Raw genomic sequence first — 14,759 nt, forward strand, 5'->3', positions numbered from 1 at the left:
GTGTGGAACCTGAACCAAAATGATTTTGACAACTTTGACTTTACAGATACATTTTTGCACTTTCATCTTGCGGGCTGGAATGGAACCTTTGGCGGCCCACATTTGGCCCCCGGGCCGCATGTTTGACACCTGTGACATAGTGTATGTTGGATATTATCAGATAACTGTTGAACTTAACATCTAAATTAAAGATATCCATACTCCAATGAATAAATCTGAATCAATTAAACCAAGTAACTGATCAAATGTGCAGTTGAGCATCCAAACTAACCAGAAAAAAATTAGATGAGAGCAATTTTCATCTCCTGAGCTATTATTTTCCTTCAAAGTCAGTATTCCCAGTTGAGATGCCTAATATTAGACAGCTTGTAAAACATCCCATCAGCACTGATTAATCATCCAAACAGATTAAACACCATCTCTACTAAAACGACCTACTTACAAAACAGATTTATCTTCTTAAAAGGAGCAAAATGTGTCATTCATGTGTGGTTCTATGTGCTATTATAGTTGAACAATCTCACCAGACGGGGGAGGTCACATACTGGAATATACCAAGGACCAAAACAAACAAATCAATGCTACGTATCCACTGAATAAAGATATAAAGATTATTGTTTACGCACATCTGTATTATGGTATCATCAAGTTTTCTTCTTCAAATTAAAACTCACAGATGCATAAAATAACACCGTCTTATAATATTTACATCAGCTGATAGTTTACATTATAGCTCTGTTAGCTTAGCTCTGTTTTTAGACTGAAAACATAGTAAAACCACTAATCACCTCTGTTTTCTGTTCAGTTTGTGTTGTCAGTAGCTGAACTAAAAATCTGTTTAGAATCCAACAAGATTAGAACTGTCACAAGTGGCTTTTTCATTGGACATCTGCACAAACCTTTACCAATATTTAGTAAATGTCGAAAAAACAGAAGTGTGTAATGTCGGTTTTTCCATTAAATCACAAATGCGATGATTTGTTTATTTATTATCGCGAGATAACATGAGAAGTCATTCCATAAACACGGCGACGAATGTAAATATCATGTTGATTTACAGATATATTCATTATTATTATATATTACCCATCTATCGCATACTAAATTAAAAAACTATTCAGTTTCCTGGTGTGTCCATACATACCGCACCATGTTTCTTTTAAAACTCTTCTTCTTCTTCGCTTGTTGTAACATCTGTCAACATCCATTTTTTTAATTCGTAAGACTCTAGTTGCAGAAAAAGGTCTTTCCACTGCAGTTTTGTGTGATACTATTTGCACTACACCCAAAAAACCACCTCTTGCAAGCGCAAAAACGTATAATCAAAAAACGAGACTTTGGTGAAATTGACGTTTTTGCATTAGGTAAATTTTTATGCGCAAGTTACATTCGCGCAATTTGAGGGTCAATGTAAAAGCAGCTACAGTTTAGTCTGAACCAAGAATCAACGCCAGGTAATTTTTATTTTTGACATAAAGTTTTATTTTTAAAAACGCATCACCTCAAAATTAAACCTACAACTCATATTTTCCACAAAGTATGGAATTCATTTCTCAAATTTTTAGAATCAAGGCCTGATTTCTCATCATCATAACTTACCAAGTAAGTGAGACCACACCCCGTTTTTTGTGATTTTGGGGGTTTATGCTCCGAGAAGACTCACACAATGGTACTGATTCATGTCAGAAAAGATATATAATGTGTTAAAAATTCAATAAAGATATGAGTTAAAAAAAAAAAAAAAGTATCACCTCTCTGTTAGTAACTTTGTCTTGGCATCTAACCTCGCACAGTTAATATTAAAAATGAAATAAAATCACTGGCACTTAAACTAAAATTCAAGCACCTTTCATACCTTGAAAATACATTGATATTCGAGCATTTTCAAGGATTTCAAGCACCCGTACGAACCCTGTTTTAGGCATTTTAACCCTTTCATGCACGAATTATGAGAACCTTAATCAAGATTTTTTTCCTGAGTGTTTTTATTCCTCTTTAGGCATGAAAAAAACAATGCGATTGAAAATTTTCCTATGAAAAATAAATAAATAAATAAATAAATAAATAAAAAGTTAAAAATAAAAATACATTTAAAAAAAAAAACTGTAATAATAATAAAACAAAATTCTTAGGAACCTATTTCTCATGAAGTTGCAAAAATGTCCACTCAGCTGGACACCATGCATTTAATTTTTGAAGCGAAGAAACATGCATTTACTGATAATTGTGTGAGAACTATAACTATTACACTCAGGGGAGATCTACACAATGTTACCAATTCATGTCAGAAACGATATGTAATGTCTTAAAACTTTAATAAAGATATATGTAAAAAAAAAAAAAATCCATGAATATATAAGAGAACAGCTGTAGAATAAGTGTCCACTGTAGTGAGCAGTAGACATGAAAGGGTTAAGTAGTTTTTGTCGTCCACTTATTACCTTTTGCACTGGACCAACTTCCACTGTAAGAAACACACTGACAACCACCTCATACAACCCCGCTATAAAAAACCCAAATAACTCTTCAGACTGCATTCTCAGCATGCCATTAACCCCAGACGCCTTTAACGTCTACGCCCATACACCCCTAAATGAGAAATAATTGCGCTTTAATTGAAATTACATGTTTTAACTGCTGACATCTCTACTCTAGCTCATCACCACAATCCACTTGTTGTCCACCTAAATTTACCCAGGTCTGTTTGTTAAATTTTTGCGAAAAGCTTTTTAAACAGATGAACAGACAGGGGAGAAAACAGGCCTCTAACTTCATTAGCAAAGGTAATTACAGCAGGAACAAAGTGCTGATTCTGCTGCTTTAGTATATACCCACACGCCTGAGGCTGCCGCCCACTGACGGCGATAAAAAGGTTGATTCCTGCGGCGGTGAGCTGCATTTTAGGCCAGTCAATCAGAGCCCGAAGCATTAATACTGCATTCTGTCATTTCTGACAAGTGGCGAAGGCGTCTAGTCTGGCCTGAGTGTAACGCTGGTTTATAGGGGACCCGGTTAGTTAAGCAGAGTGCTGAGCTGTGTGAAGATTTAAGAAAGACTGGTAAATCACACAACGTGTCACAGACAGATCCACCACAGGCCTTTGTGTCCTGAATGTTTAAAAAGAGCTGAAGCAGGGTAACTTTCAAGTGTGACGAAACTGAGGCTAAAGCTAAGTTTGTAATTTCAAAAAAAGTTGTATTTTAATACCACTACTACTGCGACTACTACTTTATTATACTGTTCCATAGATGTTCTAATTCAGCTATCTGTGCATGTGATGATAATAATAATAATAATAATAATAATAATAATAATAATAATAATAATAATAATAAATGTGTGTAGTTGATTTTCACCAAGTTTGGTCCAAATTGGATGTAAACCCTAAGACGAGATGTAAAAAGTAGGAGGGGTTTGATTTTATTGGTCCACACCTCCATCCAATATGGCCGACTTCCTGTTGGGTTTAGGGCAGGGCCATAATGTAAGTTTTTACTTGTCCTACCATGGGCTATGTCTGTACCAAGTTTCATGTTTCTACGTGGAAAAAAATTCAGGGAGGTCTCCCATCCACATAATGTATTATGATTTTTGAGGGGGCGTGGCCAAGTCATTTTGCAATATTTTTTTCTTGGCGACTTCAAATTTAAAAAAAACAAAAAAATTCAACAGGCTTGAATTTTTATCAAATAAAATTGACTTTTTGTGAACGTTGAACGGGTGAGATTTGCGTTCAAGTGTCCAAGAAAAAATAAAACAAACAAATAAACAAATAAATAAATAAACAAATAAACAAACAAATAAATAAATAAAAAATTATTATTGGTAATAATGTAAGAAAAAATGATAGATATGTTTAAAATACTATTAGCAGCCTTTAAAAAGGCTATTACCAAAAAATGGTGCAGATTAGAACCACCTACAACTAACAACTGGATACAAACTGTGAATGGAAAATTTGAGATGCAGATTCTGACCCACAGACTGAAGACTCAAGAAGAACAGTGTCATGATAAATGGAAGAAATGGACCATTTTCACTTCACCGTCACACTACTGAAAACAACTGTTAGTCACAAGGTTTGTTGTAGACAGTGTATCCTATATGTCCCCTATGTTTGTCTTGTTTTGTACTGTACATAAAATAAACAATAAAGTTTAAAATAAATAAATAAAATAAAAAAATAAAAATAGAAATAAAAATAAAAAATGGAACCATGTGATTTTAATAGGCCCTCGCCAGCTCGTATCTGCATGGCTCGGGCCTAAAAAACAGCAAAGTGGTAAATTAACATTCGTCGTGGTCGTACCTCCAGTCTCTTGCCGTCCTCGTCATAAACCGACATGGTCACTTCGACGTTTTTGGGTGTGGTCTTGCTCCCCTTATCAAAGTCTCCCTGAACCAGGGTCACGTAGATGTCGTTTCTTACGTCACCTATTGGACACAGAGACAAAAAACAGTGATGTTCAGCTGGTTTCAGTTTTCTACCCATGTGTAAGACAAAACCATGGAGTGGCTGAAAGTCTCACTCATATAAAATTAAGTTACGATCAGAAAAAAGCAAATGTACAACAAAATTCCTCATTCATAATCATTATGCCACCTTTGTTTTTGTTTTTATTTGTCTCGTTCAGTGAGTTTTATCAATGGAGAAATAACACTTGTACTGCCGGATCTGCTTACTGTTACCTTAGCCCCTCCCTTTCATGCATACTGGTCACTCCAGTGGACAGTTCTTCTCCAGCTGTTCTCTTGTATATTTGTGGGTTTTATTGTTTTAGTTCCATATCAGCCAACACAGTGGACGCTTATGCACCATCCCATACACTGTAATTTATACCATTACTGTAAGTTTGCTGTTCTTGATAAACCTGATCTGCACTAACATGTTTTAGGGTAAATCAGTTGCTAATTGATGTTAGACTGTAATTAACTACTTTCCGAATCGAAAAGTTGGGCTTTTTTTTTGCATATTATCTCCATGAAGTGAGTAATAATTAGTATTAGAGTATGATAAAATGTGAGCTGCATGAAAAATGTTTTTATTTCGTACTTTTCAAACAGTATATCACTTTTCGATGATCAGTTTTAATCTTTGCTTCAAATATTAAACGCACGGTGTCCATCTGAATGGACATTTTTGTAACTCCGTGAACAATAGCTTCATAAAAAATTTCAATCACATTGTTTTTTTCTTTCATGCCTAAAGAGGAATAAAAACACTCAGGAAAAAAATCTTGACTAAGGTTCTCAAAATTCATGCATGAAAGGGTTAAGCTAGCTAAAGTTTGTCGCACTGGTCTGTTGTTTTATTAAATTATTCGTAACATACGCTGGTCTCAGACTGTTAAGTTGTTTTCAATATTTGCCCATTTAAGTTCTTTTTTGAATTGTGCTCTGTTGCATGGATTTTAGCTGACATTCTTCGACATATGTGCATGTATGTATAGTGTGTGTACATTGCTACAGGGGTCATGTAGTGTTGTCATGGCAACAAAGACAGAACTGTTTTGGTAACAGAGGCAACCGGGCTTAAGAGGCTACATCATGAAGCTATGTTTATACTTTTATTTTTCACATGATGACCGCGTGATTCTAATAATTAACTGCTGATTCTCATGAAAATGGATGAAATTAACATTATCTGCTTGTTGCAGCTGACATCACGGTGCAATAAAACTCATTTCCAGGCCCAAACAGTCGACAACAGCGGCGCCTTTACGCTCATTTACTGTATCTTCTTTCTTTAGCAGTACACCAGTCAGGGTTAATATGCAATTTTCCATCGTCAGTACTTAAATACTGTTTAAGTTCCTGGTGTGTTTACTGCAGTGCACTGATTCACCTCAGTATGAGACTATAAATCATCCCTTTATTTACCTTCATGTGATCTGGACAGAACAGATAAAGAACAAATGAAACATGAAGTGTGAAGACAGGAAACACCTCATAAAAACATTCAGGGGAATCCATAAAAATCCAGTTGTGTAAATGCAGTGGGAAGTAATTTACAGCGTTATTGTTGTTTCTCATTTGTTTAATTATTGTATTTTTTTTTTTAAATCAGCTTCATAGAGTTTTTCTGATTTTTATTGTCACATATAAAGTGGTAGAATGACAACTGGATGTGTTTAATGGACTCAGGGACACCGTTCTGTAGCAGATTTTATACAGACAGATGAACAGAAGTGGACTCAGAAACAGGAAGTGATGTCACAACTTAGATATATAGAGAAGCAAGGTCCCGCCCCTTCCAGTTGTGTCCCATGGGACCTTATATAGAAAAAAATAAACTATATAACACTCAAGTCATTTCCTGATCCCTTTTAAGTCATACCATAATTCATAAATATGTTTGTCAAATTAAAGGATAATTTTACCCGTCTAGAAAGTTGCATTTTGTTGTAAAACGGTTTAATTCTCAGACTGAAAATACAGAAATATAAAGGACTATATACTCATAAGTCACTGTAAATGTTTCTACTGAAGAGGATTAGGGCTACGGAAAAAAAAAATTAAGGTCCAATATATATTTTTTTATCATTATGATGAGAAAAAATGTCAGAATTCTGACTTTTTTTCCTTCAGAATTCTGACTTTAATCTCAGAATTTGGACTTCAATCTCGGAATTCTGACTTTTTTCTCAGCATTCTGACTGTTTTAAATATTTTTTTGTTATTGTTCGGAGAAAAAAAAGTCAGAATTCCGAGATTAAAGTCTGAATTCTGACTTTAATCTCAGAATTCTGACTTTTTTCTCCGAACAATAACAAAAAAAGTATTTAAAACAGAATTCTGAGAAAAAAAAGTCAGAATTCTGAGAACAAAAAATCTGAATTCTGACTTTAATCTCAGAATTCTGACTTTTTTCTCAATAATTGTGTTTTAAATATTTTTTGTTGTTTTTCGGAGAAAAAAGTCAGAATTCTGAGAAGGAAAAAGTCTGAATTCTGACTTTAATCTCAGAATTCTGACTTTTTTCTCAGAATAATAATGAAAAAAATATATATTGGACCTTACTTTATTTTTTTTCCCAGTGGCCTTAATCCTCTTTCAAATGTGTCTCTATATGATCTGTTCAATGTTTACGTTCAGTGCTTCAACATGACAAGACTTTTTTCATCTATTGTAAATCTCTTTTGACTTGTAAATCTATCTTTTACACTGACAAACATTGTATCTGTATAAATCATGTGTCTCTTGCCATTGACCGTCATTCATATATTTTCTGATGTTATTTCCCATGGTGCACAGCAAAAGGGGCAGGGCTTCTACTCTCAATAGCCTGTCTGTTCTAATCAGTAAAGAGGACAAAACATTGCATTTTTTCTCAAACACTTGATGGTAAATGACATTTCATTTTAGACAGTTTTGGGGTTTCTGTTCCTTTTATCCTTATTTTACATAAATATTTAACAACATTGTCATCTTATCCTGTTACCTTTCACTCAATTTACTGCATGTTTTTCAAAATAAAAGCCTGCCATCACATAAAGTTGGAATAATTTTGTTTTTTCGGACACATTCCTCTTTTTATTCCTAATTATACACATCAGTAATCACCTTTAACCAGGTACTAATACTGTGCTCTGAATTGAATGTGCAACAACCTGTTCTATCTCCCAGTACTTTTATTACTATTATTATTTTTCTGATGCAGTACTCTATTTTACAAGTGTGTATTTGAGTCTGTCTGTGCAATAACTGTTTTTAGATGTTTTAACTATGTTTATGTTTTATTTCTGTTTTTATTCATGTATTTTTTTAACTTCGTAACTCAGGGAAATGCACAATAATTCCAATGTACCTATACTGCGATGTACCTGTGCAAATGGCAAATAAGGTCTATTCTATTCTATTCTATTCTATTCTATTCTATTCTATTCTATTCTATTCTGCTGATTTCTATTCTATTCTCAACTACAGATCACAGTGAATTCATAAATGCACAATACTTTAGTAACAGGCAGAATACTGTTCAAATTGCACATTTCAGGTTGTTCATCTTTGTTTTTATTTATGCATTTATTTGCATTTTATAGTGAAAGAACAGTTTTGTAAATGAAAATGTAAATTTTAAATTTTTTCCACGTAATTTTGCACAAAGGAATGTAGTTGTCATTATTTATGGGTTATTGTGTTGTTATTTTTCCTTAAGATCACATTGGTCTGTGTGTGGAACCTGAACCAAAATGATTTTGACAACTTTGACTTTACAGATACATTTTTGCACTTTCATCTTGCGGGCTGGAATGGAACCTTTGGCGGGCCAGATTTGGCCCCCGGGCCGCATGTTTGACACCTGTGACATAGTGTATGTTGGACATGATCAGATAACTGTTGAACTTAACATCTAAATTAAAGATATCCATACTCAAAATGAATAAATCTGAATCAGTTAAACCAAGTAACTGATCAAATGTGCAGCTGAGCATCCAAACTAACCAGAAAAAAATTAGATGAGAGCAATTTTCATCTCCTGAGCTATTATTTTCCTTCACTCTTTTCTATTCTTGGTAATGATTAACCCTTTCATGCATGAATTATGAGAACCTTAATCAAGATTTTTTTCCTGAGTGTTTTTATTCCTCTTTAGGCATGAAAAAAAACCCAATGTGATTGAATTTTTTTTTTTTTTTTTTTTTTAAATCTTAATTAATCAACCTGTTTTTCATGGAGTTACAAAAATGTCCACTCAGCTACACCATGAATTCTATTCTTGAAGCAAAGAAACATGTATTTAAAACCCAATATCATAAAGTGATATAAAAACAGTGAAATGAAACCATGTTTAATGCAGCTAATCTGATGTTTTCTCACATTTTAACATATTCTAATACTAGTTATTACTCACTTCATGGAGATAATACGCAAAAAATAAATATTAACAATTGATTTCCACTCAAGAACCAATCAAGAACAGCAAAGTTACAATAATGGTATGAATTGCAGTTTGTGAGATGATGCGTAAGTGTCCACTGTGTTGGTTGATATGGAACTAAAACAACAAAACTAATGAATATACAAGAGTAAAGCTGTAGAGTAACTGTCCACTGGAGTGACCACTATGCATGAAAGGGTTAAATACTGTGTCCCAGTTACACCTTATTTATCAAGAATAAATCACTTTGTCACAATAATTTCATGAGAAGAGAGAAAAATCTCGTTCCACGTTTACATAGTGGAAAGTTCAAAGTAGACGTTAGGAAGGGTCTCTTTACTCTTTACGAGGCTTTAATGGATACTTGGCACAATGCGTTTTATGGCTAACTTCAGTCCATTAAATAACTAATCTACTTCTTCATCCAACACTAATAAAGTATGTTTCCGTCATAATTAAATTTGCCACAATTTGCATTTCATGTGAAACGACTTTCTGTTTAAGTAAAATATGTGCAGACAAGATAAAGGTGAAGCTTTTTTGACTCCGCCCCACCTGGCATGATGATCTCAGGAAACCCCATCTTGCGAGCCACGGCTGTGGATCTGTCCACCAAGTGAGGGAAGTCCTTCCTTATCTGATGGATATCTCCAGGAAGTAGCTTCAGAGTGACCCACAGGCCTGAGGAAAGAGAGGAAGGGACAAAGATAGCATGAGAGGAAACAGCGTTAGAGCAAACGGACTGAATATAAAAACACTAAAAAGAGACTCCTGCTTATGTTTTTTACACTCAGATGTCAGAGTGGGGTCTTATAGCTCCAGGTCCAGACACTAAATAGCTTTTACCCACGGGATGTGATTAGAAACATAAAAACGATGAAAACAAGTGTCTTCTCTGTATTATTCAAAAGGAAAAACTAGAATATATCCAACTGGTAAAGTCACTGCGTTGTCATTATTAACCCTTTCATGCATGAATTATGAGAACCTTAATCACAATTTTTCCTCCCTGTTTTTATTCCTCTTTAGGCATGAAAAAAAACAAAACAAAACAAAACAATGTGATAAACATTTTTATATGAACCTGTTTTTCATGGAGTTGCAAAAATGTCCACTCAGATGGATATGATACATTTAATTTTTGAAACCAAGCAACGTGTATTTACTGATCTACTGTGTGAAAACTATGCAATAAAAAACACTTTCAATGATGCTAATCTGATGTTTTCTCATATTTAAACATACTCTAATACTAATTATTACTCACTTCATGGAGATAATATACAAAAAAAAAAAAAATTGTTAAAGAAAAAATGATAATTACAGTCTATTAACAATCAGCAGTTGGTTTACACTCAAACATCTCACTGCATATCAGGTTTATCAAGAAAAGCAAAGTTACATGATGCGTAAGTGTCCACTCTGTTGACTGATATGGAACTAAAACAACAAAACCCATGAATATACAAGAAAACAGCTGGAGAGTAACTGTCCACTGTAGTGACCACTATGCATGAAAGGGTTAAGCACATCCAAGAATAATAAATGAATCATAGCATTTTATTCACTTATGACTTCCCCCAAGAAGAGATATAATGTTTTACACGAGCCAAAAAGCGCAAAAATCCTAGTCCAATATTATTTTTGTCGGTTTAGTAAAGTTCTAATGATCACACACACGTGCATTTGTCAATTTCTGTACTCACAAAAATGAAAAACTGATGGTAAAATTCAAAAATTAAACCATTAATGAGATTGATCATGTTAAATATTTAGGAATCACCTTAAACTCACGCCTCAATTTTGATAAACAAGCAAATAATATCTGCCAAAAACACCTACAACTACTTTCAGCGGTAAATTCCAAATACATCTTTCATTACATTTAATCTTCCCTCAGTGATTTGTCAGTATTTATATTATCATCCTCCGCATTTATTCATCAAAAATTAGGTATTTTCCTGTATTTATTTCACTGATCATGTAGATGTTCCTAAAAGCTCAGAGTAAAGTCAAAGGTTATTATATCAAAAGAGAAAAAAATGAAGAAAAAAATAATCTTATCTTAAAGTTATTTTGATCATTTTGTATTCATTTTGTTCATTTGTACTCATTTTATTTATTTTCTCCTCAGTTTGTTACCTATTTTATTATTTTGTCTTCAATTCTGTTCAATTTGTTGCTTATTTTGTTCATGTTACTTATTATTTTGTCGATTTATTGATCATTTTTGCTCGTTTTATTAAGCAGTTTGGTTGTTTTTCATTTTGTTGTTTATTTTATACTTTTGTTTAAAAATCACTTAGTTGATTTCTTCTTATTTTTTCACATTCTTCTCCTTTTTTTTTTTTTTTAACAATATATATAAACCAAGCATGTCCATCAACTATCATTCATCAAACTCCATAGGTTTTACTTTTGTTTATTTTGTTGAATTTAGTTTTACTTCATTTTTGTTCATTTTGTTGCTGATTTTCTCAAAGTTATTTATTATTATGTAAATTTTCTCATTCATTTTTGTTCATTCCATGTGTTCTTTTAGTGGTTTTTGTCCATTTTCTTACAAATTTTATAATTTTTTCATCAGTTTTGTTCAGTTTGTGGCTTATTTAATTTTTTTTTTTTTTTTACATGTTCGTTAATTCTTTGCTTAGTTTTTAACACGTTACTTAGAATTTTGTAATTATTTTACTTCTTTTTGTTCATTTTATATATTATTCAATAAACATATAAACCAAATATGTCCATCCACTGTCACTGATCCAACTCCATGGGTTTGACTGATGAATCAATGTTGTAGAAGATGATGGTGTTTCCACGGTAACTACGGAGTCTCTGCACATCCAAATGGGTCATATTTGATGACCATGAAAAGATGAATAACTGTATTTTACACCAATTATTTACATGTATTGATAAGATTAGCTGTTCAGAAGTTATTAAACATTTTAGATCAGTGTAGGGAACATTATCTCAAATCAAGGTTATTATTATTAAATAAAACCTTCATTAACATCTTTTTTTAATTTAACTGAGGCTTTACAAAAATCGGTTATGCATAAGTAAATCTGACTAAAATGACTTGTTTTTTACACCGACTGGTAGTTGTTCTGACCTTTTTGTTTTTTAATCTTGCCTCTCTACTACAAAAAAAAAAAAAAACAGTTCTGATAGTGATAAACACTCAATTAAAACTACACTAAACCAGCAAAGAAGATTTAAAAACTAATTAAAACTAAAATTAAATGGAAAACAACCAGCCAAAAAAAAAAAAAAAAAAACAGTCATCCTCAGTTCAATGACAACGACCCAAATTCAGAGTCTCCTTCTTCGGGCACTTATTCTTTCTTTATCACTGACATTTATAGTCGAATATTTAAGTTGTAGAGTAGTTCCCAGAGTTAAATAATTGGTCTTGGAGAGACCTGAGGTGTAATGCTTGAGAGGACGTGGATAATTCTGAAACAAAGACCTTCAGGAGACTTTCACGGGTCATATTTCCCAACAATTTAACAGCAGCAGAGCAGCTCCACTTTCCTCCTCGTAGGAAGAAAAGCCTCTTTTCTCTTTCCTGGGAACACGGCGTGATGTGCCAGTTCCAGCCCCGTAACCGCACTACAGGGGGCTGCCATCTTTCACCCTAAATATCCTCTTGGGAAAAAAACAGAGGCAACAAATATACACGGCACAAAACTCAGAAAAACGGCTCAAATGTGGCTGAAAAAAGCCTATCGAGCGCTGTTTTCTCCAGGTTCTCCATTCAGGTTTTGGTATCGTTAGCATCAAAGCATAATCGCTACACACTTTACATTGCATTGTTTACATTGCACTTTATCCTTATCCTTTGCACTGACTCTAAGCACCACAGTCTCCTTTTCCACTGACTCCTTGTGGAAAGTTAAAGTTTTTTCTTTTTACGATTGTGTTCTTACTATTGTGTTTTACTACTGTTGTTTTTAAGTTTGTGAACACTGCTGGAACCTGTAAATTTCCCTATGGGATGAATAAAGTATCTATCTATCAGGGCTGTGCAATTAATCGAAATTCAATTACAATTTCAATTATTATACACAACGATTACAAAAATTATGTAATCGAGAAAAAATGATTATTAATTTTGAGTCGTTTTAATTCACGCGCAGGCAAGCTACCATGAGCTGCTGGGCCCCGCCCCCCTCTAAGCTCCAGATGCCAGCTAGCCGGCAGGTCCACCCCAAGAGGAAAGTTGGACCTAGCGGTCTGGTACTTGAATTTATAATTTGCACTTTACGTGAGTTTTTTTTTTTTTTTTTTTTTTTTTTATTGCTCCAGTTCTATGGCAAGTCTATAGCAGTTTAATTCCAGTGCACTGTTTGTTTACAAAAGGAAACATACTTGAACTTACAGTACACTTATTTGCATTCAAAGATTTTTTTGTTTCGTACAAAAGTGAACATACTTTGTTTTAGTGGTTAAAAGCTTTATTTATGTTTAAAGAGTATATTTTACATTGTTTTGCAAGAAAAAAATAAACAACTTTAAGGTTAACAAATAATCGTTTTTAATAATCATGATTTCAATTATTGCTAAAATAATCATGATTTTTTTTTTCTATAATTGAGAAGCCCTACTATCTATCTATCTATCTATCTATCTATCTATCTATCTATCTATCTATCTATCTATCTATCTATCTATCTATCTATCTATCTATCTATCTATCTATGCCTTTTTTCTTTTTTTTTCCAAATTATGATATAAGCCTAACTTTAATTCCTAACACTGCTGCTTCATTTTGCATCATTGGCTGTGACTGAGGCTAATGATATGCAAGAGTAACCAAAAGTCGTCCCACTGTGGGTCAAAACAGAGCTGACATTTATCTTCATAGACCAGAGGTGTCAAACTAATTTTATTTGAGGGTCCACATTCAGGCCAGTATGACCTCAAGTGGGCCGGACCAGTAAAATAACAACATAACAAGTGGTTCCAGGCACAACAAACCCCGCCCCTCGCAAATATTGTCATTCATTTTGGCATCGATCCAGCTGATGTCATCATGTCTATGCGTGTGGTGACATCATCATATCAGTTGCTTCTATATATGTGGCAAGTTTGAAGTAAATTGAAACAAAATTGATGTTTGTGATGTTGTGAAATTTCACCCATTATAAGTAAACGGGAGAAAAAAAATATATTTTAAAAATTCATAAAAAATGTGAACTTCGACCTACTGTTCCCAAAGTGTAATGACATGTATTCTGGGTCACTGGCAATCTATAAACCCAGTTTGGTATGAACTCAAACAACAGTTTTGCTGCTACAGCCATTTGAAATTTTGACCATTATAAGTGAATGAGGAAAACAAAAGATTTTAAAAATTTATTGAAAAAAAAAAAAAAATTGGAACTTTGACTTACTTTTCCCAAAATGTAATCACATATATTCTGGGTCACTGGCAATCTCTAAACGCAATTTGGTATGAATTCAAACAAGAGTTTTGCTGCTAAACAAACCGAACCAAAAACAAACAAAAAATGTCAACTCCAAAAAAACTACAATTATATTATGAAAATGTTTACATCTATAAACTATCCTATAAAAAAATCGGAATAAGGTTAGATTAGTCTTTGTTGATCCTACAATGGGGAAATTCAATGGTCCAGGCAGCAACAGAATAAAGTGCAAGAAAAAGTGTGCATGCATAAAGACAGTGCAAGAAAACAAACAATATAAAATAAAAAATAATAATAATAAAAACTATACAGACTATGTACATATATACAAAAGAGTGGAAATGCAAAATCAAGTCAAAACCAGTTCAGCTGCACTTATGGAAATGAACAACCATAAGTGCAATTTTAGCAATATTCTGCCTCAGTTTATCATTTAAACATGT

At 33.3% G+C, this 14,759-nt stretch overlaps 1 protein-coding gene across 3 annotated transcripts in view; it reads right to left on the minus strand.

Annotated features, from left to right (window-relative positions):
• The window catches only part of dock1 (dedicator of cytokinesis 1), a 506,089-nt gene that overhangs the window by 373,623 nt on the left and 117,707 nt on the right, over positions 1–14,759 (minus strand). For all 3 annotated transcript variants that reach the window (XM_030163232.1, XM_030163231.1, XM_030163230.1), the window contains exons 13-14: positions 9,437–9,562; positions 4,310–4,434 (exon numbers count right to left, since the gene is read on the minus strand). In XM_030163232.1, coding sequence (XP_030019092.1) covers positions 4,310–4,434; positions 9,437–9,562 — 251 coding nt within the window. The remainder of the gene's footprint in view (positions 1–4,309; positions 4,435–9,436; positions 9,563–14,759) is intronic.

The sequence above is a fragment of the Sphaeramia orbicularis genome, chromosome 19, assembly GCF_902148855.1.
Source record: "Sphaeramia orbicularis chromosome 19, fSphaOr1.1, whole genome shotgun sequence".
In the NCBI taxonomy this organism is placed as follows: Eukaryota; Metazoa; Chordata; class Actinopteri; order Kurtiformes; family Apogonidae; genus Sphaeramia; species Sphaeramia orbicularis.